Raw genomic sequence first — 27,729 nt, forward strand, 5'->3', positions numbered from 1 at the left:
CATTCTGCAATCAAAGTCCCCAAACCACCCAAGAATAATCTAACTAGATTTCTTGGTGGCAATTTAACTCAATGTTGATGCAATCAATACTCTGAGCAGTCAAACGTGATGCCATTAGAGGCTTTCTATGCTTTGTAGGGCCATAGGCTTAGCCTTTGCAAGCAGTGGAGAAGCATGTGAGATGGAAGCCAATGAGATTAGAGCTCAGGAATCAGATTCTACACTTATTAATGAAATCACAGAGCTGTGCTCCAGGACTCTTAGAAAACCAACTTGACTTCCTCCAAACCAATCTGAAACTGAGTTTCTCAAGAAAAGTAACACTGAATGTAGGCTACACAACTTTGTGTCTGCATTCTCTCCACTATTTTGACACTTTTTGCTATTCTCAATTAAACATACATTTTAAATAGTTATAATTTGAAGTGATGTGAGTAGTTTGAACTCACTAAAATTTACGCAGGGACGTTCGAACTCCTACAATGGTTGTGTTTGAAGATTGTCCATTTAAGAAAGTACTTAAGATTAATTGATGCTGGTTCAGAAGGGTTAATGTTCTTTTGAGAACATGAGGAACCTGAGTATTAAGGTCCCTCCCTCCCTCTTTTCCTTTCCATCTTCACAAAGGTAAAGCCAGGTGGTAATACACAGGAAAAGCGGCTGTTCTGAAAGCCAAGAAAACATCCCTTTAAAGAATCTGACCAAGTTGACACCATGACCTCCAATTTCTAGCCTCTAGAGATGTAAGAAAGTCAACTTGCTATCAAGACATCCTATTTGTGGCTTTGTATTCATCAATTTATAGCAACCTTGGTCTACTAACACATTTTGAGTACTGAGAAATTATATATATTTCATATAATTTGGTAAAAGTATTAGATATATTATTTCAAAATAATGTTTTAAAAATACTACAATTGATAGTAAATTAATATTGTGTAGGAAATATTATAACCTGGAATTGATTAGATTTATGCAATCCTAGTCAGATAGCCTCCTTTATAACAACAACAAACAAACAAAAAACTAAACAAAAATCCTACTGCTGTTACCTGTTACTCTTTCCTGTTTCCTTACATTGAAATCATTATTATGATGTTGTTATAAATATTATTATGAATAGGCACTATATACTTTATTTTAAAAAGTATAATAGTATCCACCATTTTATTTTTGAGATTATAATATAATTACATCCTTGCTCCCTTTCCTTTGTCTAAGCCCATTCATTTATACCTCTTTCTACCTTTGAAATTCATGGCCTCCTTTTACATTAATTGACATGGCGCATATATATATATATATATATATATATATATATATATATATATATATACACATACATATTCCCAAATATAATATTCTCAGTCTGTATGGCTTTACTTCTATGTGTATTTTTATGGATGACCATTGACCATTTAGTATTGGACAACTAATTGGTGAACTCTTCTTTCTCCCTCCTTCAGCATCTCTAGTTGCCTGTAGTTTGTGTGTGTGTGTGTGTGTGTGTGTGTGTGTGTGTGTGTAGGTTTGAGTCCTTGTGGCTTTCCACTGTCTACTTTGGCATGCCTAATTTTATTCTTGTTCAGCTATCCTTGTTGGCCAGACCTTCTAACACTACTAGGAGACACAGACTCACAGAAAACTTAAATGTATTGTTTTTTTAACAATGTTGAGACCAAATTAGAATTCTGTTTGAGTCATTTGAATATCACATTTGCATTGCTCTGTTTCTGTGAGTTTGTGAAAATACTTTTGTGTGGAGAACAGGATTATAGGAGGAAAATAAAATCTGGATTCACTTACATAGTTGATATCAACACAATAGTTCTTCAATTATGTTTGATTATTGATTTATTCCTTAATCTGTAGATTCAATTTGTAGAAGAACAAAGTTGGCTCTTTTCTAGCATGACAATAATCATACACTATGGCTACACTTCATCTTCTGAGTGTTTTATTATAAATAAATAACAAAATTCGATCTTATATATTTCCTTCCACTTACTAAAATGTGTTTGCAACACTTATATTTTCATTAACTAATAACTTTGTCTCTCAAAAGTATTTTGTAATTATACACCTCTAACTTATGATGGTAGACACTCCTCCAGAGCCTTTCAAAAGTTTCAGTGCTTAATGCTATCAAACAAGGGTTGATATTTAAATGGGAGAGAATTGAATGTTTAGACCATTGCTCTTTTCAAGGTTACAAGATTGATATTTGATGACACTAAAATATGCATTTCTGCTCCTCACTCCTCTTTCAGACAGTGATATGTTCATTACCCTTTCTTACTGTGCCATTTATTTTAAGCAATACAGTATCTCTTCCAAATGAACCCCAAGAGACTTGTTTACAGTTCATGGCCCGCAATTTCACCTGTTATCATCATCTGTCTGTTTGTTCCACATGATAATCAGAGTATCATTAGAAGTGTGCTCTATCCCAGAGATCCAGCTACACCAAGAAATGTGTGGAAATTTATTAAACAACTAGGTAGACTTAACAGGATCAAACGTCTTATCTTAACCCCCTCTCTCATCACACTAATATATCCTCAGTCTCATTATTCAATGAGGCATTATCAGGCATCCAAAACAGTCAAGATAGATTACACTTCTGGAAATGAGAATGGGTTTCATAGTAAGCAGAGTCATAGAAAATAGTTACTTTCTCTTCTTAAAAACAAAAAACAAAAACATGAATATTGTCTGTGTATGGCTTAAGGAAGATATTATGAACAAATTGTAAGTCAACATTCTTATCTCAGAGCCATAAAATAACCCATTTCATCATAAATATGTATAACATTTAAAGTATCTTCAAGAACAAATATTAGCCCCAAACCTTCAAGCTGGAGATAGAAATGACAGCAGGAAAGTAAAAAAAATTAGACAGGTTCAAAAATAATAGATCGTATCTATGATCCATAATAGGTACACTAAGTTGTCAAAATGGAATGATTATGTCCTTTGTATATGAAAGGATTGAAGAGATTCCCTATAAATATGGGTCTCATTAATTCTGAGGGCATAACATAGGTTTTAGCTTGTCCAGAGTGGACACAAAGTACATGTTTGTTAATAAAATGGTTGGGATGTTAAAACTAAATGCTAGAAACATACTAAACATATATAAAATAGTATGCTTGGTAAGAGATAATTGAAAATCTCAATTATAGTTTGCCATAGTCAAGAAAGAATATCTGCCATGAGATCAGAGAGATTAATCAAGATATAACCAAAGAGCACTAACAACAATATGGATCCCAAAACACTGTGAAATAATCAGTCAAACAAACAGGTCAGATAGTCACTGCTTACGGAACAGAGACATTAGTTGCTAGAAGCTACTGTGCCTGTACTTCGGCAGACATCACTAATCAGTCACAGAGCTCTATCCCGCCGGGCCCAGGCACAACCTCTAATCTTTCTCAATTTTATGTTCTTGACAACCAATTAGCTACAGTTGGCTGGCAAGATGAAATCTATTTGTCATCCCTGACTGATATTATTACTCCTATGATACGGCCTGTGTTCGCTATCCTATTATCCTCCATCCTCTTAGATTTCTCCCAAACAGCTTGGATTGTCTCATCTATTTCAACTTCCTAATCTCAAGAATCATCATTTATAAAATTGGGGACCTTAAATTCATGCAGATTTCCTTCTAGTTTTCTGAATTTCTTTTTTACTTTAATTTGGAAAACAGGGCCAGGTAGAAAACATCTTTCTCAATTTTATGTTTCTGTGTTCATCACTGCCGGAGAAATGATATGCCTAAGTCCATTTACAAGATGACACTGAATTTGACTCATTTCCTTCTTTTATATTCTCATTTTATGAGAGAACATAAGAGGTTACTATGGTTTAATTGAGATAATTATTATTTGAATGAAAGGGAAATAGAGAACTGGGTTTTATAATTTTGCCTTATGCAGTGCTCAGGGATTTTGTAACTAGACCTTGTATCATGATTTCTTATGTACTCTTAACACTTACTGGAGTTCCAATATCTCATATTTCAAACTTACATGCTATTTTTCTAAATTTAGCTATAAACCTGTTGATAGGAATTTGCCTTACCATCTTGATGGAGTTATAGGAGGTGGACATTCAGTGTGTACTTACATTAAATTAAGTTACACTTAAGAGTAAATAGACTTTCACCTCCAAAAGGAGTCATATATATAAAATCATTATGCTATTGTTATTTTAGTGATATAATCACTATTATGTAGTTATTAAGTATTGTCATAGATCCTAGAACAATTGATAGCCACTATATTAAATCAGAGTGATTTCTAATTACATCCTAAATGCTTCTCTTTACAACCATAGATAAATGCAGCTATCATTCTTCGTCTATGAAGCTTGTTTTTGCAACAGATGGAGGTTATAACACAAATGCAGATATGGTCAAAACGCAGAGTGACTACTGATATCAGGATGCCTAAATCAAAATGATAAATGTAAATCTCAACCCCTATACCTAAGGCTCAAGAAATATCCTTGGAAGAGCTTGTAAAAGCTAGAGGACCAGGAAATCTATTGTGAAAGTGTCTTCTGTATAATGACAGACAAGCTGCACCTATAAAATATCAACAATATAATTGCCCTAAGGAAGGACTACATAATAGTAATATCAATTGTGGTGAAGTTTTAGTTACTGTCCTATACCTATGCTAAGATACCATTACCAAAGCAACTTATAGAAGATATAATTTATTGGGAGTTTACAATTTCACAGGATGAGTCCATAAACACCATGGCAGGAAGCATCGTAGCAGGCAGGCAGGCATGGTACTAGAGCAGTAGTAGAGGAGAGTTTATATCATGAGACAATCTCTGGGGGGGGGGAGAGAGAGAGAGAGAGAGAGAGAGAGAGAGAGAGAGAGAGAGAGAGAGAGAGAGAGAGAGAGAGACTGGCAATGGTGTAGGTTTTTGAAACCTGAAAGCTTTTCCCATCAATTGGGGACAAAGTATTCAAATATATAAGCCAAGGAGGACAATTCTCATTCAAACCAACATACACTATAACATGGATGAGAAATCTCAAAAAGCTTCATTCCTAGGTAAAAAGCTTAGATACTGAGGATCAGTTTCTAAAAAAAGGTAAGAAGAAATGACAGAGATAAAAGCAAGTTAAAGAAATGTACTGTAATTTTTGTAATTAGGAAACAAAAATTTAAATTTGAATTTGGTCATCCTAATGGTGAAGGCAATAAACAAACAAGAATCTCTTAGTTAAGTACCAGAGACCCAGGAGGTGAGAGACTCTAAGGATTCAATGGGTATGACCTTAACCTAAATGCCCAACACTGGAGAGAGGAAACTTGGAGACTACCCCTCCTGTAGATAGACAGGGCCTCAAGTGGAGGGATGGGGTTACTAACCCAAATTTCTGACCCAGAACTGTTTCTGTCTAAAAGAACTGCAGGGACAAAAATGGAGAAGAGACTGAAAGAAATGCAGTTCAATGACCAGCCTAACTTGAGATCTAACCCATGGGCTTGACACTATTACTAATGTTCTGATGTGCTTACAGATAGGAGCTGGGCTTGGGTGTCCTCTGAAACCCCATGGTTAAATTAGGGTAAGGATCTAAGAAGCTGAAGGAGAGAGCAACCCCAATAGAGAAACAAACAGTCTCAACTTACCCAGACCCCAGGGAGCTACCAGAGCCTGAGCCACCAACCAGAAGAATACATGGGCCAATCCGAGTTCCCAGGCACAAATATAGCAGAGGTCTGCCTGGTCAGGCCTTAGTGGGAAAAGTTGCCCTTAAACCTTGAGAGACATGAGGCATCAGGGAATAGCGAGAGGCTGGTGGGGAGAGTTCCTTCTAGGAGGCAAGGGAGAGGAGGAATGGGATGAGGAGCTGTGGGAGGGGGGACAAAGGGGGGGCAATGATTGGAATGTAAATAAACAAAATAAAAAATATTGAAAAAAAAAACAGTGTTCATTCCTGTAGTCAGGCAGGACTCCTAGTGGAGGGACAAGAAAGCAACCCACTCACAAAACCTTTAACCCAAAATGTGTCCTGCCTATGAGATGTGCAGGGACAAAGATATTGCAGAGATGGAGAGAATGACCAAACAATGACTGGCCCAAATTGAGGGCCATGGGTAAGAATCAATCCCTGACACTATTAATGATATGCTGCTATGCTTTCAGAGAGGAATGTAGCATAACTGTCCTCTGAGACTCTCCACCCAGCAGCTAATGGAAACAGATGTAGAGACCCACAGCCAAACATTAGATGGAGCTCAGGAGTCTTATGAAAGAGTTGGGGGAAAGATTGAGGGATTTGAAGAGGAACGAAATTCCACAGGAAGACTAACAGAGTCAAGGAATCTGGACTCTGAGTGATGTCTAGAAACTGAACCACCAACCAAAGAGCAAGCATTGGCTAGACCTAGGCCCCCTGCACATATGTAGCAGAGATGTAGCTTGGTCTTCATGAGAGTCTCCAAACAAATTCATCAGGGGCTGTCCCTAAATCTTTTGTCTGCCTGTACGTTCTGTAACCCTAACTGTGCCACTATGTAATGCCTTATTGTGAGAGGATGTATCTAGTCCTGCAGTTAGTTGGTGTGAAGGGAGGTATACCTAGACTTTGGCTCTTTCTTCTCAGAAGAGAAGGGAGGGAGGAGTGAGTGGAGGGACCTGTGTTAAGGAGGTACTAGTAAGAGTGGTGCTGATATTGGAATCCAAAGCAAACAAATAAATTAACAAAAAAGAACACAGGAAAAAATTAGTGGTAACTAGATGTAAATTTTGGAGGCACTGTAGAAAAAAATCTTTTGACTGGAGTCATTAGACTGACACAGTAAAATTAGCACCTAACAGAAATGAGAAGAAAAACCCAGGCTAGCACAACATGTGCTTGTACATCTGTAATATACAATTATATCTTAACATTCAGCTAAGCTTTATGACAATTTTAATGTATATTATTATATTTTTATTAACAGTGCTTTCATTTCTAAAAGAAGGAATGTTAACAAGGAGAGGAAGGATGTCGGGATTAAGAAAAGCATAAAGGGAAGGTTAGACTGAAAGGGGAAAAAAGAAAGAAGGAAGGAAGACTGGGAGGCAGGAGAGAAGGGAAGGGAGAAGAGTCTAACAGGAAGGAAATGTGAAAGGAAAGTAAGAAATGAGGAAAAGAAGAAAAGAAAAAATAGAGATTGAGTCTAAACTTCATTCAAAGTAACACATCTAAGAAATAAAAGATCCAGGATAGATTTTAGCTTTTATTCCTCTAAATTCCACAGTATCTTGAAAGTAGGCATTCCAGTTCTTGTTTTCCAAAGAGTAGCCTTAGCTTGGAAAGAGGGTCCTGATGAAGGAGTATTTGGGAGCAGCAAAGGAACAACTTCAAGTCAGTCATGGGGTACAAACTGACATTCATGTGTTCTGCTGCAGACAGCTCTCCAGAGATCTCCAGACAGCTCATCAAGATAGCTTAGCACTCACAGACAAAAGCCCAGTGTTTTATTTACATATCAATTTAATCACCCACCCCAGGTTCCCTTTTGATTATCAACATTTTATGACCCGTGATTCTTAGAAAAGATAGAAAGTATCTTAAAAAAATAAAAAAATAAAACATAGCAAATAGAATCAGAGATCTGCCTTCCTTTGTAAGCACAGACAATAAGCTAGCTGGGTGAGATCCATTCTACCATTTACACCATGTCTGGGCCTAAACTCTCTCTGTCCCAATCAGAAAATGTCTTTGTATCTTTCTGACAAGCTGCCTTTGTTCTTTTAGGTCCATGAATCCCATCATATGATTCAAATTACATCCTTATATTTTGCATAGTTGAGAAATCCTGTTTATATATTTTGAACTTAAGTTTTTAGAGTTCTTTCCCACAGTCTAATGACTGTCCTGAAGGTGACAGCATTTGCCATTTGCTAAGGACCTTAGACACACCCTCACTTCCCAGACTTGTGCTATCTCTGATTGTCATGGAATCGTTAACCTTGGAAGAGAAGACATTCCCTAATAACCTTGGGAGAGAGAATAGTTCCCAAAGTAGGAACATAGAGTAAATTATGTACATTATTATATAAACAATCCTTACACCTATCAACTGTCAACACTTGTGGAGGACTATGCCCTGCTGGCTTTGCTCCAGGGGTAGAAACTGTGTCACACTGTCCCTTCTACAATGCCCATGCAGGACTTGGCATTTGTTATTGTTACTGTTACTTTTTAATTATGGGATTCAGCTGCCTAAATGGTTACTAGAATGACACAGGTTTGTGTCAGGAATTCTATGTCCATCTCTAGTGGTCATAATAATGAATCCATGTGTTAACTCACTTCTCAGATGAAGAAACTGAAATTAATAGAGGTTAAGAAGAGGTTCTGAGACACAGCCTATGAGTAGTTGATAGCAAATTTAAACTCAAGTAGTCCTATCCAACACACAACAGAGAAGGGAGTGATTGGGTATAGATCTGCCAGAGTTTAAAAACTGTGTCCTGTTTGGTGGGAAGGTACCTAACTAACCAACAACAAGTCCTAGATCCTCTTTGTTTATATATTCACTTTAGAGTCTTTGACCTTCAGATACGGTTTTGTTTGTTTGCTTTAACTTGTAAGGCAGGGTTAGGAAGGCAATTAACTAAGCTGATACATGTGCATACTTTCTAGGGACTATTGTGACTATTGTAAGTACAATAATTATGTACGACTTTAAGAGCATTAGTAATTATGATTTAATCCCCAGGCTGAGAAAACATAGAACGACCTAAAAAATAATACTTCAATTTGCATATGTCATAGGAGATATTATTGGCCCATTTCATTTCAGACCTCTGATTCCTTTACAAGTGTAGACTGAAATGGGGACACTGATAGAAGTCAGGATCTACCTGGTAAACTCCTTAAGGAAACACATGAAACTTGAGTCTTAATCCTAGCTGCTTGGAACATGATGAGTCAAGTGTTTGAGTCAGGTAAAGATTCCATTTGCACATTGCATTTTCTTTCACACAAATTGCTACTCTTGGGTCATTGGTTTGCTCAGTAAACCTCATTAAAGACTTACTAGAAACTATCTTAAGAAAAGTATAGCAGGGAAGACCTCCAAGAAAATTCACTGGACTGAGGAGATTCTCTTTTATGACCCAGAGGATGTGGTAATCAGAATTTTTAATGGCTTTCGAAGTTCCATCCATGAGAAAACAAATCCAGTGTAACTTCCACAGAAACTATTGCTGTGTTTGATTCTTTACTGGAGGGGAAGGTAATTAATGTGAAGGTACATGTGGAAAGGTGACGTTAAAGGGTAATAGAAATTCTTAGCATACTGTCTTACAACTTTATGACTCTGAGTAAGCCAGGAGAGATAGATTCCCCTGGAGGGTAGCACAGTACCGACTTCTTGCCATTACTGTACAGTAAAAACTGATGAAGGGGAACAAGGGATGTTTTATCCCTTTAAGCAGAATTCAGTAGATATACCCTATACATAGAATAATTCTCAAAATATTTAGAATTAAATGAAGACTTAGTTTTATACAAATGCCTCTAATTTTTCAGAGATAAGCAAGAACATCTTTTTAAGAAGTTTATTATGGAACTTTGTCAAGATGCCTGATATGTTTGGGAGACAAAGTCCATCTATAAAAAAGAATCCTAGCTCAATTTTAAACTGTGTGCAATTGACAGAACGAATCAAAATAGCCATCCCCACTTGGGGTCTCTGACATCCAGCAGCTCTGGAAGAGGTATGCTGATTTTCACCAGCATGAAAAGCAGCAGTGGTTGAAGTCCTACTGCAAGGGGAATGATTGAAGGGCATGTACAGCTTATGGCGAAATTGACATGGCTGGCTACAACACTGGTGGATTAATTCTTCACAGCTGTGGGATGTCAAGCAGGATTGAAATCCAACCATCATGGTATCTGTTAAAGCCTATAAGTGCATATACATTTCTAAATGATTACCTGGACCAGTTGGAAAGGTCTCCATTAGTGCCTGCTGTAGAGCTTAGAAATAAATAATTTTCATGTGAACTAAGTCCATTAGCCAAGAGTAGTTTGAAAGAAGGTAGTCATAGTACTAAGTAGATGATATAGTTCCCCTTTTGGCACACAGCCAGAAGTGGTCAGAATAAATGACTAGCCTTTGAATTTGACTTTAACAGCATGTCCTTGCTGTCCTGTGTTATTAGAGTGCCTAGCCTATAATAATAGCTACTTAGACAACATTTACTTGTCATGGCTTCAGAGAGTGACCAATGTAGATGTTCATAAATAATTTAAAAATTTGTTCTAAAATATGGAAATTATATCCACAAGGAAAACATTGCTACAACTTTCTAAAAACTAGGAAAAATTGCTAGAGAGACTGGTTATAAAATTTTCTCTCCTATTTTTCTTGTCAAGTTTCTCTACCTAAAAATCTGCAAATCATTCTAAAAAGCACTCTAGATCTCTCTTTCTGAGACTTTCGCTAAATTTCATAAATGAAGTCAGTTGTATCCCTGGTCACCTCCATCACTTTTTATGGTGTTCCTGTTTATACATCTCTGATCCCATTTTGAACCATACATAGAGAAACAGAATCATTACTGGAGGTGATAATAGTTGCCAAGGATGGGTTCTGCAAGAAGACCAGCTGTGCTTGTGCCTGCACTCTGGGTTCCCAGACTTGTGGTATCAGATGAGAAATGAACAAAATGGGATTATGCACTTCAGTGAATCTCGACAAGGATTAAATAAGGTAAGATAAGTGCTTTGAAAACACCAGGCTCAGTGAAGTGTTTGCCAGTGTTGTTTTTAATATCAGAATCATCTGGCTCTATGCCAAGCATAGATGAATAGAGCGTGGAGTGATTGACAGGAAATGATGAGTGCATCCATAAGAAATGAACACTTCTAAAGTGCACTTATTTATTTATTTACTTATTTATTTATTTCACGTCTCTTTGCTACATCTTCACATTGTTAGGTTGAGGTGAAGAAAATCATGAATGGAGGCTTATATTCATGGACTGATTTTGCATGCCCTTCATCCCAAATTTAAGTGTCTTGAGTATCTCTTTACTTACGTTCCTAAAGCATTTTATAAAGAGTCAAGAGTAATCATGGTAATAATCATACTTATGCCATACGGAGCATTAAACCAGTATCTGGAAATTGGGAATAGTTCCCCTAGTTCATGTTAAATGACTTTTTCAGAAGCACTTTGACAGAATTAGGCACTGCCAGGAGAGGAGAGCAATAGAGACTTTTCTCAGTCCATTTGTTATTCTGGATCTGGATACAGGGCTTTAACTCCTGTTCTGCCTCTTATGTGTACTCAGCCTAGAGTCAATGCCCCAGAAAAACTTCACCATAGCAGAACATGGCTCCTAACAGGCTTATGTCATTCTGAAAGATGATATAAGTGGTGTCTACAATTATTGATACTCTGATTCAATGTGTTTATTAAATCAGCTGATAATAAAAACTCAATAAGTATGATATGCTAGAAATCCAGCAATGAGCTTTCCTGAAGCAAAACAAACAAGTAACAAACAAACAAAACAAAACAAAACGAAAACTTAAGATCTTGAATAAACTAAAATTTGTTAGAAAACAACAATTTATTAAGTCAAATGACAAAATATTAAGGAGCAGGAAGGTTCTGACAAAAAGGAAGAAACATGTATTTTCATATGAGAGAATTAGTTCTTTCTGTGACTTTGAATACTTTTAATCTTTCATGAGTCCTATATTAAAGATTTTTATACTTTCTAAGTATATTTTGATATTTGAAGCAACTTATTTCACAGACCAGTGTTTTAAAATAGATTTCTATATGTTCTGATATTATGACATATATCTTTTCTTTTGTACCTGCAATGAATGAAAACACCTCACATAACCTCATAGAAGCAGGGGAGGAGGAATAGGGTAGTGATTTTCAGGGGAGAGGGAATCAGGAAAGGGTATAACATTTGAAATGTAAATAAAGAAAATATCCAATAACATAAAACAAATGCAATATCAAGGAAAAATCTGTAATACCAACTTGATAAGCAAAATATACACGTTTATGGAATAGTGGGATAATTGTTATGAGAATAACCAATAGCTCTTTAATTTGAGGCCTGCTCCTTAAGTGGGAATCCATACCCAATAGGGTGCATTCAGTCAATATCAGTCAATTACCCTTGGTTTAGAAAGTGATATGCTCTAGGAGAGAATTCATTTGTGGTTGTTGGAGGTGGTGTTTTTTTGTTTAGTTTTTGTTTTTTGTTCTTGTTTGTTTGTTTGTTTGTTTGTCCCCCCCCCCCTTAGAACTTAGTCTGCATACTAGACTGGACTGGAACTTGGAGATCCACTTGTCTTTGTCTGCTGAATGCTGGAATTAAAGGTTTGAACCGATTCTACAATCTTGTTTAGTTAAACTAACATTAATATCAAGCTGCCTTCTAAATATTAATGTTTATACTCATAGTTATATATACTTCCTTAGTTTTAACCATAGAAGCTACCTTCATTATGGGAAAATAATGAATACAAAGATACATAGCTGTTCAAGGTGCTCATGGTTGCTCAGCAAGACATTGATATCATCACTCTAAGGCTACAGAAACACTGTGAAAGAGGAGGGAGAAAGAAAGAGATGGAGGAAGGAGAGAAAGGCTCAGAAATGCTAGCTTCTGTATGACACAGGAATTTTAGTCACAAACTCACACCTGCTGTGTTTGCTTATGCATGATCTGCATGAGAATGGGGCCTATCAATAGTCAAGCAAAGAGGTGAGAGCTGCTTAAAGGTTCTATCCCTCATTATTGAGCTATTGGTAAACAATGAAGATTCTGGGAGCAGGGGTGTCATTTCCTTTGGCTGACTATTTCCCAATGAGCCCACCAGACTCTAGTGAATAGCAGCACAAAATCAACAAACAGATGGTTCTGGTTAAACTTAGTTATGAAACAGAAACAACCACAGACAGAAAAATGCATAGTCTGGGTACTAAACTTATAAGAAAGAAAGAGAAGGCTAGGCATGGGAGAAAGGTAAGAGAAAGTTGGAAGGTTTGTCACAGTATATTACATATATGTATAAAATTACCAAAGAAATTATTTTAACACAAATGACTCCATGATTCATGCAGTTACTCAAATATCATTCTTATTAATAGCTATAATTCATATGCTGATTACAGAAAAAACTATTGCTCTGATTTGTTTTATTAAATGTACTGCAGCTGATGTTAAGCACAATCTTTTCATTATAATTCACTGACTTCTCTGGTCTTCACCTCATTTCCTGATGATTTTCCACAGTTACTTAATATTTGAACAAAACTTATGATGAATATTTGTTATGCAGGCTTGAGGGTCACAGTGTTTACTGTCCTTGAGCAACACAGTTGTGACTGTCCTTAAAGTGCTTAGTTGCTAACCATGGAAATAAGCACTTTTGATTAATTTGAAACAATTTCTTGCCCTTTGAAAGAAGGGGAGATCTATTGTGGGGTAGTTTGTGACAACAGAGGACAGTCAAGTGCAATTTATAGTAAGATCTTGTTATTATATTATAAAGATAAAGTTTAGAAATTTCTCATTTGTTTACTTCAAGACAATTATTATTATCATTTTCATTATTTTAGACAAGTTATCTTTGTGTAGTCCTGGCTGCCCGAGTACTTGGTCTGTAGACCACTGTAACCTCAAACTCAGAAACCTGCCTGCCTCTGCCTCCTGAATGCTGGGACTCAAGATCTGTGCCACTGGTGCCTGAATAACATTTGTTCGTAAGGAAGAGAAGTAGACAGAGACATCAAGGCTGTGAGTTTAAATTTAACCTTCCTCACGAGACTTATCTTCATTCTTTATTATCATAGTTAATTATGGAGATAGACCTTTCCTAAATTTAAATTTAGAAGGCTTAAGAAGTATAGGAAGGGAAGGAAAGCCAGGGCTTCTCAGTCTCTTCCCTAAAGGCCATTTATTCCTGGGGATTTCTTCAGATCACTGTTGGTGTCTCAGAATTCATATACTGTTGGACACTCTATGTTTCTATGTAACACATGGTGTTTCAGAATTCCTGTTATGTTGCCTGTACCAGAAGTCTTTCTGTGACTCACTCTGCAGCATAAAGTATACATCTCCCAGTAAAGAATGTGGTGCCATAGGAAATGCTGCCACTAATACCCTTTGAAAATAAGTGAGTTCTCAGAGAAGAGAACTGATTACAGTGCTGCTATGGTTCAAGGTCTCAGACCATCCATACCCACTGGACACACACTGTTCTCCATTCCTGAGCTTAAACATCTTTAAAGAGGGGACATGCCTTCTGTAAAAAACCTTACACCAGAATTTAAACTTTTATTTACAGCTCTGGCATATTCAGGTGCCTCTGGGTTACAGTAGGATAAGGACACTCATATCATGGAAAATTTTCTCAGTCTTAGAAAGCCATTGACAGGAACAGTCCCCATTACTGGTAAATTTGTGAATTTGAAATATATTAACTAGACAAGTCATCCCTGTGGCTTAAGATTTTTGCAGCTTGCAGAATTTCTTTGCTGATTTTTCACCTTTTTTCTTGAGTAAATTCTATAAAATGTAAGCTGTGTATTAGCTTTATTGTTGACTCATCGTGGAGGGGGGAAAGATGTACAACACTGAGGCTAGGTTCTTAGGTGCACATTAAACTTTTAGTCTGAGATCTTGCTCTTGCAATATTTTAATGAGGTGCGTTTTCAAAGAGTGCTCGCTCTGTAATTGCTATGTCTGTGAGGCAATGAACTGAGTGATTCCCTTTGGGTCTCTTTAAAGCTTCACAGGAGAGGGAAGGAGTTAATCTTCTGTTTTCAGTCAAGTGATGTTTAGAAGCCTGTACTAATTTCGCCTTCAGTGAGCCAGTGCCGTTGCAAGATGCTGGAAACAGTAAGGACAGATGTATCATTTGCATACTCATTCAGGTGTGTCTGGCTTCTCATTGTTTTATCATTTTTCCCTTGTAATTTGTTTAAATACAGAATCCTATCATCAGCTTATGTCACTGCTGCAAAATTGTTGACATTCTTTCGATTATTCATTAGAGACTTTCTGCAGACAGGTCATTCATTTGGCTGAACTATAAAATCACATGTATTTAATTGTGTACTATATGAAGTGAATTTGTGACACTAGAGTACTTTAGTTCATAATTTCACTCATTACTGATTTAGAATAGAAGTCTTTGCCTTGTGACAAATATTAGAATAAAGTAGTAAGAAATGGCACAACTATCACTTCAGCTTCTAAAGGTTCCAGTTTGATATAGTTCTGGCACTGAGCAGCATATAAACTAGACCACTTACATGTATCTTTGATCAAATTGCACTGTGTATGATAATAGACAAACAAGATGTTTACTGATCTTTAAAATATGGCAGAACTGATTCTAAGATAAGTACCAACACATATCTTCAAACTCATCAAAATCACATTATGTTTTTGACAACTTTTTTTTTTCATGATGCTAAGTATTTTACCAGCAACAACTGTGTAAAAGATGGGACACTTAAGCGCTGGTTAGAGGATTTGAGCTACAACACTGAGCCTTAGTGGAGACTTGTTATATAACAAGTTGAGGGTGTACCTTTCATTTCAAACTCATGGCCAGGGCTCAGAACTCTCTAAAAATGGTGTTATAATGATAACATGCTATGATGATACAGATAAGATCTGTAGCTTATGAATATGAACAAGGTTCAGAAGGCTTTAGTGATTTATTGTGAATTCATAGTAAGCATGCTAATGTTTTCTAAATTTAGTGTTGTCCTACCTTTATTCAAATGCTTTCAAAGATTCACAAAGGACTCAGGATAAGTCATCTGTTTATCTTAACCTACAACATGGAGTTCAGATGAGCTTTTGTACTTTCTTGCTCCAAACGCATGATTCTTTTTTTTCTTCTTTTTTTAATTTTTTAATTTATTTTTTAAATCAAATCGTAATTTTTACTTATTCACACAGGGGTTATAAACATAGAAAGCCAAGATGTGGGGAAGGGGATGACACTGGAGCGTGGGTGTTCAGGGAGAGTAAAAATAGACCTGTTACGTTAGTAAGATGCCCCATTCCCTTACTTGTGATGAGCCTGGATATATTTGTGTGGATTTCTTCTTACTGAATGGACTTCAATGAGAAAATGTTTACTTTGGGCTATGGATTAAGAGATTTCAGTTAATTGTCTACTGGCTCTATTTTTAAGGGCCTGTGGCAAGGTAGAGAAGCATGTGACAAAGGAGGATACTCATCACTTAGAAGCCAAGAAGTAGAAATTATGAGAATGGGACAAGGAGAGGAGTAGCCTCCAAGGGCATGCCTCTGATGTCCTCCTTCCTGAAGACAGCCACTTTTAGTAATCTCCATAAACTTTTAGTAATGCTATCAAGTCACGAACTCATCAGATTACTAATCAGTGATTAGGTCACAATCCTCCTGCTCTAAACTACCTCATAATGAGCAAATCCATCAGCTAGGGACATAGCTGTTGCTGCATGGTTTTCTTTGGGTGAAACTTCATTGCCAAAAAATGTGTATATAAACTTAAAAAGAGACATTGTCTCATCCCAAATTTTGTTTTTGTTTTGTTGTTGTTTTGATTTTTTTTGGGGGGGGGTCAGGGTTTCCTCTGTGTAGCCCAGGCTCTCCTCAGACTAGAACTCAGACTGGCCTCGAACTCACAGACATCTGCCTGCCTCTGTCTCCTGACTGCTAGGATTAAAGGCATGCCATGCGCCACCATGCCTGGCTTCATCCCCACATTCTTTAAGGTATAGAAAATATTTATGTGACTATGCAAAGCAATAATTTCACAGCACTAATTTTTCTAGAGATGTACACATTTGCAAATTTATTTGTTCAAAAATTGCTGTCTTTTTAAAAGTAAATAATCTAATTATTTCTTATTGTCAGGATTGATGGGTTAAATTTCATGTTTGACAAAAAAGCTGAGCCCTTTTCAGAAGAGAAGCACATTCTAATTAAAAAGAAAGGAAAATAGGTGGAGCATCTTCAAGCTACAATGGGAATGTTGACTGCTCAGAGTTAAACTTCCAAATACGCTATAAATGGAATTAGTAATATAACTCTAAGCCACAGTTGCCAGTAGTGCTGAGCTTTTCAACATCATCTTTAGGGCTTGTCTTCAAACTATCCCCCAGTCAACAGCACTGACAGTATCCACTAGTGCTGTTTTGATAAAACAGTGAGTTCAAATAACTGAAAACTCTCCACATACCAATGAAACAGGTGAATTTCTGCAATCTCTTCATAAGACAAACACAGCTTATATAAACATCATGACAGTTAATGCAATTTATATTTTCACACCAAAAATTATTCTTGTAGGATTCTAACCTAAAAAAATAATAGTAAATATATAAGCACCATTGTATGTGAAGATTTTATTACATAGTTTTTCAAATACTGAAAAACCTATAAAGCTGAAGTATTATAAAATATAACATAGATATTAAATATTTATGAAGGCTTTATAATCTAATACAGAAATATTGATGTTCTAATATCGAATTTAAAGTTATACAAAAAGATCTAAGAACTACAGAATTATTAGGTTTACAGGATAAACAAAGGATAGTCCTGCTACTGTAAGCCAAATCTACCCTCGTTCTTATTTTTTGTACTGCATGCCAGATAAGGATTGTTTTATATATAAGTAACTAAAAAACAACTTTAAAAAGTATTCATGGTATAAAAGGATTTTGTGGAACTATAATTTAAGCATTCATAAACTTTTTCTGTAGTAGTTATTTGTTTATGTATTGTCGATAATCACTTTTGTTTTGAAAAGTTGGGTTAGGCACTTATTATTGAAAAATATGGCCACTAAATACTTTGGAATAAAGTTCAAAAGATCAAGGAGTTCACTACGCTTGGAGATCTTGTTAGAGTTTCAGATGATCTGGTCTTTTGGATATATTGAATAACTCAATGGTTCTGAAGTCGTGGTCTTTGGACACACAGTATCAGTAAAGAAACCTTTAGGAATGCAAGGACTCAGACACCACCTTGACCTTGTTGATTCAGAAACGCAGAGTGGAATGTGGGAATCTGTGATTTCATAGGCTGTCTCATTAGTTCTGAGACATCTGAAGATTGAGACCCACTGGCCTAGTCCCTGGGATGTGACTAGGTCATATTATCTAACATAGAAGAGAGGTGCTCATGGGCTCCTGCTCAGGGATGAGATGCAACACTCAGTATTTTACTTACTGTTTTGCATTCTCTACAATATCTTGGAGACAAAGCATGCTCATCCCCATTTTTTAAGAGAAAGAAACTGGAAATTTCATTCAGGAGATTTAGTAATTTGCATGGAATTATTGAATTGACTTTAATAATCAAACCTTCAGACTTCCTTGCCTTTACTTTCTTCTCATCTTCTTTGATATGGACAAGCAGCCCTGGAATCTAGCAGGAGCTAGCCTGGCATAGTTTGTGTTGGGCTTCTCATGAGGAGTATAGACACTACACAGGAAATGAATATCAGAGTCCAGTGATATGTCTCCATGGCTATAAGAAGACAACCCTGACTAAACCACCAACCAAAGAGTACACATGGAGGGATCTATGGCTCCACTTATATATGTAGCAGAGGATGGCCTTATCTAGCATCAATGGGAGGAGAGGCTCTTGGTCCTGTGGAGGCTTGATGCTCCAGCATAGGGGGATGCTAGAGCGGTGAGGCAGAGGTGGGTGAGTGGGTGGAAAAGCATTCTCATAGAGGCAAAGCAGAGGGGTATGGGTTTGTGGAGGAGATTCAGGGAAGGGGGATATAATTTGAAATATAAATGAAGGAACTGAGGTAAAAACAGAATCTTACAATCAGAAAAAAAATGAATATTCTTTTATCCAGCAAATAACCATCTCTTCATTACTAATTCCAGCTTTCACTTTTGTTCACTTTTCATTCCTTGTGGATGAGATTAAGACAACTTGTGGGGGATTCACTTTGTCTTCCTACCAAAGTACAGTACAGACCTTAAACCTTCCTTAAACCCTCTTCAAAGGTCCTCACTACAGACTCCAACCCCATTAGTATTTTCTAATATCCGCTTTAATAAGACGTTCTACATTTCATGTGTCGTGCACTACATCTCCCTCCAGTGAGCAATGACCTCAAATTATTCATCCACAGGTTTGTTTTTCCCTAATGCTCTCTACTGCTGCAGGGGACTGAGTAGTGGAAACTCTCGCTTTCTGTATTTGCCCTCAACATGCAGTAAAGGGTACAGCCCTTCTCTAGAGAATGGGATGGGGAATGCTCTCTGAAAATGAGTTAAATGGAATCATAGTTCCAAGGCAAATCAGCCTGAACCACTCTGCCAAGTCTAGGGAAGACACCTGATGTTTAACTAGTCCACAGACCTCATTATTGTTCATGCCAATATGACTATCAAAAGAGAGCTTAGGAAACTTTCATTTATAAGAATTTATAGTTTATATTTCTATCTTTTGTACCGGTGTCTACCTGTTAAAGTCCTTAATCTTTTAAATACTGAGGATTCAAATATCACCACCTTCATTCAAGCAACCCTTTGCTCAGAAATCTATAAACCAGAAGAGGGGAGGAGAACTCTTGCAATTTTCTAGAATGCTTGCTTTTTGGTACAGCAAGATATTTTTCCATCTTGTGTTGTCCATGAGCCATTTGTTCTCTAAGCAATTTGAAAGTTTCTTAAAGGCATGGAAATATCCTGCTGTCTTCAATTCCCCTCCACACAGTATGTGCTTCATGCATATATGTTAAACTTCAGCTATAAATCTAAAATGCTTTCCCCATTACCAAACTGGACGGAGTGCTCTCCCATCCGAATCAAAGTCCATCTGAGTCAGGAGTCTGCGGCTCACAGCTAGATATTTCAGCTCAAATTACATCCTAGGTTTCTAGGTTCTAAAGCATGGCAAAATTTAATGTGTGAGGAATTTTGCCATGAAATCTCACTATCAGAAAAATAAATCATCAAAACCGTAATCAGCCAATTCACAATTTTGAGGTTAGCATGGACACTTGAAAGTGATATTGGAAGTCTTGGATTCCACTCAGTACATGAAGCAAATTATGCTCATGCTGTTGCTGTGTGTGTGTGTGTGTGTGTGTGTGTGTGTGTGTGTGTGTAAAACAGTGCTAAACACCATGGATGATCAAAATCAAGGAGAAGTAAGTCTGTGTCTACTCTTTCACACATTCTTGTTGTTGTTCCAGGAACTCCATATGGTGCACCAGGTCCCTGTGCTTCCACTGCAATGTTATGTCACCCATTGCCTTATATATAGCACTTGCTTAAGCACCTTCCTTGCATATAAATTTGATAGGTTTCTCTTTATCAATAGCAAGAAAGCTTAAAAGACACACTACCTTGCCCAACTTTGAATGTTTCTGAATCTTCCATGTGAATTTATCTACAATATTCATGGAATATATTGGTTGGGTAAATTTGCCATAATATAGAACATGATATAATACAATGTGTTTACTTGATCTCCAGTTTCAAGTAAGAGTTCATTAAGGGGAGAGGTGATTTTCTATTAGTCCTAATATCCTGGGGATCATACAGAACACATAATATAGATAAGAAATACTGAATGACACCATTGCTGAAAACCATATGTCCTAATACAAGTCATTTTTAAAACTGGCTGAGGCATAGACAGCGGTTTACCATTGGGTTTTTCTCTACTCTCTAACAGAAAAATTTGTAAACTGTGCAGAACAGTAGAAGATCTTTAAAGATGTCAGATTTATATATCAGATTTTTCAGCCTCTCCTCCATAGAACTGTTATATCAAGAACTATGAGCTGTGTCTTCCATATTTCTTATCTCATAAGTAAGATATTTAAAACCAAGTTTCCTTGAAATGAAAGAAATACTGTTTATAACAGCTGCAGGCCACAGATACTGCATTAATTGGGAATTTCTTCAGAAACTGGAAACTGACAGCAGCTCTGAGCAATTTTGTGTGTGTGTGTGTATGTATGTATGTGTGTGTGTGCGTGTGTGTGTGTGTAGAAAATTCTATGGGCTTTTATCTTCTCTCTCATGTGAATTATAAGTCACTTAGCTAGTTCCTCTGTTCTGAACAGACTTTTACCTATTCTCTAGATAATCCATGGGAATTATTTGTTATCCTCTATTATTTCTTCAAAGTTGAAACTTTGGAGTCAATGGCTTTAGGGATTAGGGGATATGTATAACTGGAACCAATGCTAGGCAACCTTATCATCTCCAGCTTGATGTGCTATAAGCATTCCTTTCCCAGATCCATGTAAACCACCCAGAATCTGGGCTTAGGAATCTAGCTTTAGCTCTTTGCTCACACTGGAATTCTCTTCCCTCATTCTCCAACTTGAGAAATTGTTCTTCCCCTTCTAGGTGCTGTGCAGTAAGTTCCCCCACACAAAGCTTTTCTTTTCCTAAAAAATCCCTCCCGGAGAGCTCTTTTAAAAATCCCCAGTTCAATGCTGCCTCCAAGGAACACTACTTAGGTTTATGCTCAGAATTTGATTTCTTTTTATCTTCTTTATAATTCTACTACTACAATGTGAAGTTCTCTGAAGGAGTTTCCCATTAATTTTTACTTGCAGCATCTGGTCATCTCAATGAAAACTCAACAGAGGACAATAAGCATCAAGCATTCAGAATGCAATATGATATCGATGACATACTAACGTTTGAAATTCTACCAATCTTACATTTTCACTATTTCTTTACTTTGTGAGTGGCCATGTATAAAACCTCAAATAATTATATTAATGATTCATTATTTATAATATTACTTTATGTGCGTAAATGTTTCTCATGTATGTATATCTGTATACCACCTTCATGCATGGTGTGCCCTTGAAAGTTAGAAAAATATTTTAGAATTTCAGAGAGTTATGAGCTGCTAGGTGGGTGCTGTGAATAAAGTCTGGGCCTCTGAAAGAGCAGTTGATACTCTTAACCATGCAGCAATTTCTTCAAACTCCATTACTGGTACACAACCTTCTGATTCCTAAATAGTGCATTGAAATTGAATTATTCTCACTTTGTCAAAATTGAAAAGCTATTTTAAAAAGAAGAATAGTATCTCAGCACTTGCATCTGTGACTGACCCTCACAAATTAGGTATCTTATGAGCCATTTTATTTGTGTTATAATCTCAGTGAATGATTTGCAGTCTGCATTGGCATAGTCATTGCCTGCTTTTGTTGTTGTTGTTGTTGTTCTGGTTTTTAAGACAGGGTCTTCCTATGTAGCTTTGGCTGTCCTGGAACTTGCTATGTAGACCAGGCTGAACTTGAACTCAGAAAAATGTGCCTGCATCCTCTCTTGAGTGCCAAGGCATATGCCAGCATACTGGGCACTTCTCTACTCTTAAGTATTTACAGGTACAAAGAATGAATGTGGTATTATATGACTCTAATCTTAGCTACCCTTTTCCTTGATCCACTACTGGGCTGGTACTTATAAAGCCTAGTTGATTCTGTCTTTGCTTAGCTATTGTCCTATTCTGAAGACGTCTATGTAGGAAGCCGCACCTACAGGTATCATATCCTTCCTGAGTCTCATCATCACTGGACTTTATATGGATTTATCATTCAATATCATGGGATATAAGCCAGTGATGGTTAAAATTTGATGCAGAATTTAAAAAGATGCTTAGGCGACCATTTAGTTTGTTGTCCTAATCTGTAGTGAGGCTTAGGGGTTTTAGCATGCTTGAATCCCATGCTTAGGATGGGATTCAAGCCTTGTATGAATCAGTTGGTGTTGCATGATCGTATTTTCTTTGACTATATTTCTCACTGATGATTTAATAAGTCTTAGGAGCCAATTCAAGACTAGAAAATCTCTCTGTGAATGTTTTATTTATTCTCTTTACATGCGTTAGAAGAGGGCAGTGAAATAACAGTGGGTTGTGGTAAGAAAAGCATTCCGTAGCAATCAGTAGTATTTAACTTGGGTTTTCTTACTGCTCCCAGATGGTTTGGTTTTTGACAACTTATATACCTCTTCAGAACTTCATTCATTACCATATAAACTGAACTAACATCATTTAAGGATAAAAGGGTTGATCCATATCAAATGAATTTGGATCTTATGTTATATATAGTAGCACTGTACATAATCAAGACTTCTTTACAAATTTATCAAGGATTACTATATGTCATACACAATATTTATAAAGATATTGGTATATCTATGCTTAGGGGTCCATAGAAAGACTCAAGTACATGTATGGTACATGTATAACTTGGGTATCCATCTCAAGACTGCCATTTCAAATCAACTCAGAATATACTGACTCTATTAGGAAAAGTTATGTGTGGGTGGTTGGGGGAAAACCCTTATAGAAGCAGGGGGAGAGGGGATGGGATAGGAAGTTTCCTGGGGGAAAACCAGGAAAGGGAATAACATTTGAAATGTAAATATAGAAAATATCCAATAAAAATAAATTAACCGGTGATGGCATGTAAAAAAAGAAAGAGTTATGTTTATAATTTTATTAGCATTTTGAAGCTCAAATTCGGTGTTAGTGTCAACACCTAATTTAATTAATTTAAAACTGAAACCCTGAGTCATTGCCAGGGGCCTTTCACTTGAGAAATTCAATTGTAAAATTTCTATAATATGGTTGCCCGTGATAGAAGAGCTACTTAAAGTTTTACAGTGTTATGAAGGTTGATATCGCCCAAATATCTCCATGGTTCTTTTCTACTTTGGCACCCAGCTTTAAACCAAGATTCCTTGATCATAACACAGTAACTCTGAGGACACTACATCCAGAGAACAAATACTACTAGGTAACTAACATGATATCAGTGCACATTATTCTGAGTATAGAAATTGAAATTATTCTATTTGTATTTAAATATGACATATTAGTCTATTGAGTCAGAATTTTGAGGAAATTAAAAACCATTACTTAATACACTGAAAACTTTATTTATGTATTGTTTTTCAATTAGAAATTAAATAGAATTAGCAAACCAATTTCTTGCCTAAAAACTTTGGAAAGATTTTGGCTTAACAACATTATTGAACATATTTTGTAGGGGGAATTCTGAGGTTTTATGATATTGATAAATATTAGCATATTATGAGAAACAACATGTGTTACAGTTATAAGTAGGGATGATGTCATCTTATCTGTCAGAGTCTTGAAGTTAGAATGATTATTTTACAGTGTGGAAAGTTAAATATCCCTATGTCCCTCATCATATGCTATGTGAGAGGTGACTGTTCATAGCTCAGCATACGTGTAGCTGGAAGAAATACGAGCAAGGACCCTGGAGTCTGTATTCTGTCACTTGAGAAGAAAAAAAACATGAGAGCTTGTATAAAGAATTATTATCAGTTGGTTTAAGTTAAAGTATGTTATTTCAAAGTTTGTTATTCAGTAGATGTCTCATATTTATATGTGTGCACATGTGTGCTTGTATAACTAGGGACGTGTGTTTGTATGTACATGTATGTATACATACATATATGAATATTCACATAATTAAAAGCAAAGTTAATCAACTTTTTTCTTTGAATAGCCAGTACTTTAATAATAAAGTTGATCTTTGACTACTATAGGTGAGGTTCTTATTAGATAAAATATCAGAAGCATCAGCTATCCTGTGTTCTGTTCACTGTTCAGGAGACAAGTGATTAAGCTGCCTCACTGGAGAATGTAAATGAAAGTCTTGCAAATTAAATCTTCAACACACCATTTTGCTGAGCACCCATTAACTCCATTTTATACCATTTCATATCATAATCAACCGCCCAGCTCCTCCCCAGCAACTCCTGACTAATGACAGGCAAACACAACATCTCCCTCACAATTCAACACTCCTCTAGAGGGAGGGATCACCGATGACCTCAAGGTGTGGTAGCCAAAATGAACTTGACAACCAAAAGCAAGCACTCATGATGACACATTTAACCCACAAACAACCCTATACCCAAATAACCGGTTTCGAACAGAAAGAGGAGGCTACAAAATCCTTCCCTCCCAGCATCAGCTTTCCAGGTAAACAGAAATGAACTGTCCAGGTGCTAGGCTGCTCTCTGTGTCAAGCATGCATATTTTAAAACTTTTGCTTTGGACATTAAGCCTTTGCAACTTCTGCAGCATTTGTATCCAGTTCGGAACCAGACCTGACCAAGCGCACAGACTGGGAGCGACCACTTTACCTTCCGAAAAATCAATCAGTCCCAGCAAATGAAGCAGCTTCAGAGACGCACATATAATCACTACAATACCCACTGTTTGCAGTCCTTCCGACTCCCACTCTAGAGTCAGCATCCTCTATGCTCTCAGAGCATCCCAGCCTCCGGACCCCTTTGGTGTGGAGGGAGTTAATTAGAGAATCCGAGCAATGTCTGGCTTGGAACAAAGACTTGCAAGGGGGGAAAGTGAGCAGCAGCTCCTCACTGAAGAACAAAGCCAAGCAGGCGGCCCCCCGGGGTGAGGACAGACCTGGGCTAAAGTCCAGCCTCTCATGCTGATGCTTGCATTTGCTTGGAGGGGCTCAGCTCAGCCACAGCGCATCCCAGGCTCCAGACCCTGCGCTGCAGCCGGCAGGTGGGTGTTCTGAGTTCAGAGCTGAGGGAGAAACATCTGTTGGAGAACAGAGAGTTTGCAGGGTCCACGAAGAAGGGACACTCCCAAGGAACTTGCCCGGGAGAGCTAGCACTCCACCCGCTGATGATGCCGGGCTGGGCAGGGCTGTGTGAGCTAGTTTGTTGCCTGGGAAGCTCAAGTGTCCCTTTTCTGCTACAGCGGCAGCTTTTGCTTCCCAGAGCTTCCTCTGGGAAAAGCTTCAGCCTGTTCCCTGGATATGGGGTGGGGGTGGGGGACGGAGGGGACTTTTAGTGAGTGGTTGGTGCCAAAGTCCCTGAGACTGCTCTACGTTTTGTGGAAAAAAAAAAAAAAACTACAATAGCAAAACAATCCAGTGTGTATGCAGCCAAGATCATCCAAGCCAACTCAGCTCCTCCACTCTCTCCAGCTGTTCCAGTCCCTAATCATGCTACAGAGAGATCCATGAATCCTCAGGACTACAAAGCACCAGGGATGAAGGGCAGGGCAGACCACACAAAGGTCAAATTCAGTAACTGCTTCTTGGAGGGTGGTCATCATTCTGAAGACTAGTCTCAGTTTCTGCTAAGCAAAGTTTCCCGAACTTCCTTAATAGTTAAAAAATCACGAGGCTTGCTTTAAAACAACAACAAAAAAAAGGCAAATCCTCTAGTTAAGAGTCTGATTAAGAATACCTGGGGCGTGTGCTTTAACTCAGGTCATTCCAATCAACAGGAAATCCTGGTCTGCGCTTAGTTCACCGGGATCCTATCACTATCCTGCCCCAAACTACTCCAAAGCGGCAACTTCAAGGGACTGTCCAGGCATCTGGGCCGTGCCAGGGCCACAGTGGCTTAATCACTCAGTCGCTTTTCTTCACCCTGCCAAATTCCAGGCCAGCAATGCTGATGCCAATGCAGAGAGAATTAAGACAAATACTGGAGACGGAGACACCTGTAGCTCACTGGGATCCAGGAAGACTTCCCAGCCTTATCTCAGAACCCTAGGAACTCACTTTCTCCCTCTGTGTTCTATGAGCTTCTGCAAGACGCTCAACTTGTTCGAAAACATTTTCTTTGCTGAATTTGGTGTCGCGATACTTCAATTAAAGCTCTCAACTTAAAGGGAATTGTAGGAAACAAATCTGGCTCTAATAAGTTAATTTTCTAAGCTCTTACTATGGGCTCAACTGTATTACAAAGCAACAAGAATTAACTTACTCCCCACTGCTCAGCGAGGTAGGGATTAAGATCATCTTCATTTTACAGGCTAAGAAACAGAAGTTTACTTGCTTGCCAAGGTGCAGTCATCATGCCTGGAGAGCAATAGATATCCATCCAGTTTCTCCTTAGCTGTCTATCTAGCTGTCCCTATCAGTTCTGAATGCTACCCTATCGACAAAACGACGAATAATTCTCATCCTATCATTTGGGAATATTTCAGTAGGAGATAAAGCATTGGGAGGAGGTAAACAATAGATATCTCTGCAAGAGGCAATAGGAGCACAGGTCAGTTATGCTTTGGGTAAATGAGTGGCAATGCCAAGAGCTTTAAAAAAAAAGAGGTACACATTGATAATGACAATAGTTTTCATTGATAACGAGGAATATTAGGTCAGACACACTTGCATTCTATAGACTTGGACTGAATCCTGGGTTGGCTTGGGGAAAACAACTCCATATAAGCCTCAGTTGTGTCATTTTAAGACAGAAATGCCACAGCCTTCTTACCTGGCTGATATCAACCTTAACCTGTAACATGTAGATCTGGGCATAGTCCCTGCTATCCGCAGTCCTCTTTGGGACTTGGAGAATTACTATGGAAAGCAATCTCATAGGCTCTTCAGGCTCTCTTTGGATGAAGTAGCTGGTCATATTGCTCCTTCTCTGGCTCTACTTCTTATCTCTTCTTATTCCAGGAAGACTTGCTGGTCATTACTATAGTCACAGTGATATTTTTCTTCCTTGGGCACCAGGAAGAAACTTAAGTACCATGGCTGTCTCTTATAAGGGTATATTTTATTTTGTATAAGATGCTTAAAAGAAATATCTATCTACCCTACCACTGTTCGACCATGCATTGTAAAAGAGAGAGAGAGAGAGAGAGAGAGAGAGAGAGAGAGAGAGAGAGAGA

General features: G+C 37.5%; 1 protein-coding gene across 5 annotated transcripts in view; it reads right to left on the reverse strand.

The window, feature by feature from the left end:
* Kcnip4 (potassium voltage-gated channel interacting protein 4) overlaps nt 1-27,729 on the reverse strand; it is a 1,067,998-nt gene that overhangs the window by 168,342 nt on the left and 871,927 nt on the right. The window contains exon 1 of one of the 5 annotated variants that reach the window (XM_028765225.1): nt 25,209-25,467. The exons of the other annotated variants lie outside the window; for them this stretch is intronic. Coding sequence (XP_028621058.1) covers nt 25,209-25,320 — 112 coding nt within the window. The 5' untranslated portion in view covers nt 25,321-25,467. Of the gene's footprint in view, nt 1-25,208; nt 25,468-27,729 lie in introns of those variants that run through there. 5 annotated transcript variants of the gene reach the window in all.

This window comes from Grammomys surdaster, unplaced genomic scaffold (assembly GCF_004785775.1).
Source record: "Grammomys surdaster isolate TR1022 unplaced genomic scaffold, NIH_TR_1.0 150, whole genome shotgun sequence".
Taxonomy (NCBI): Eukaryota; Metazoa; Chordata; class Mammalia; order Rodentia; family Muridae; genus Grammomys; species Grammomys surdaster.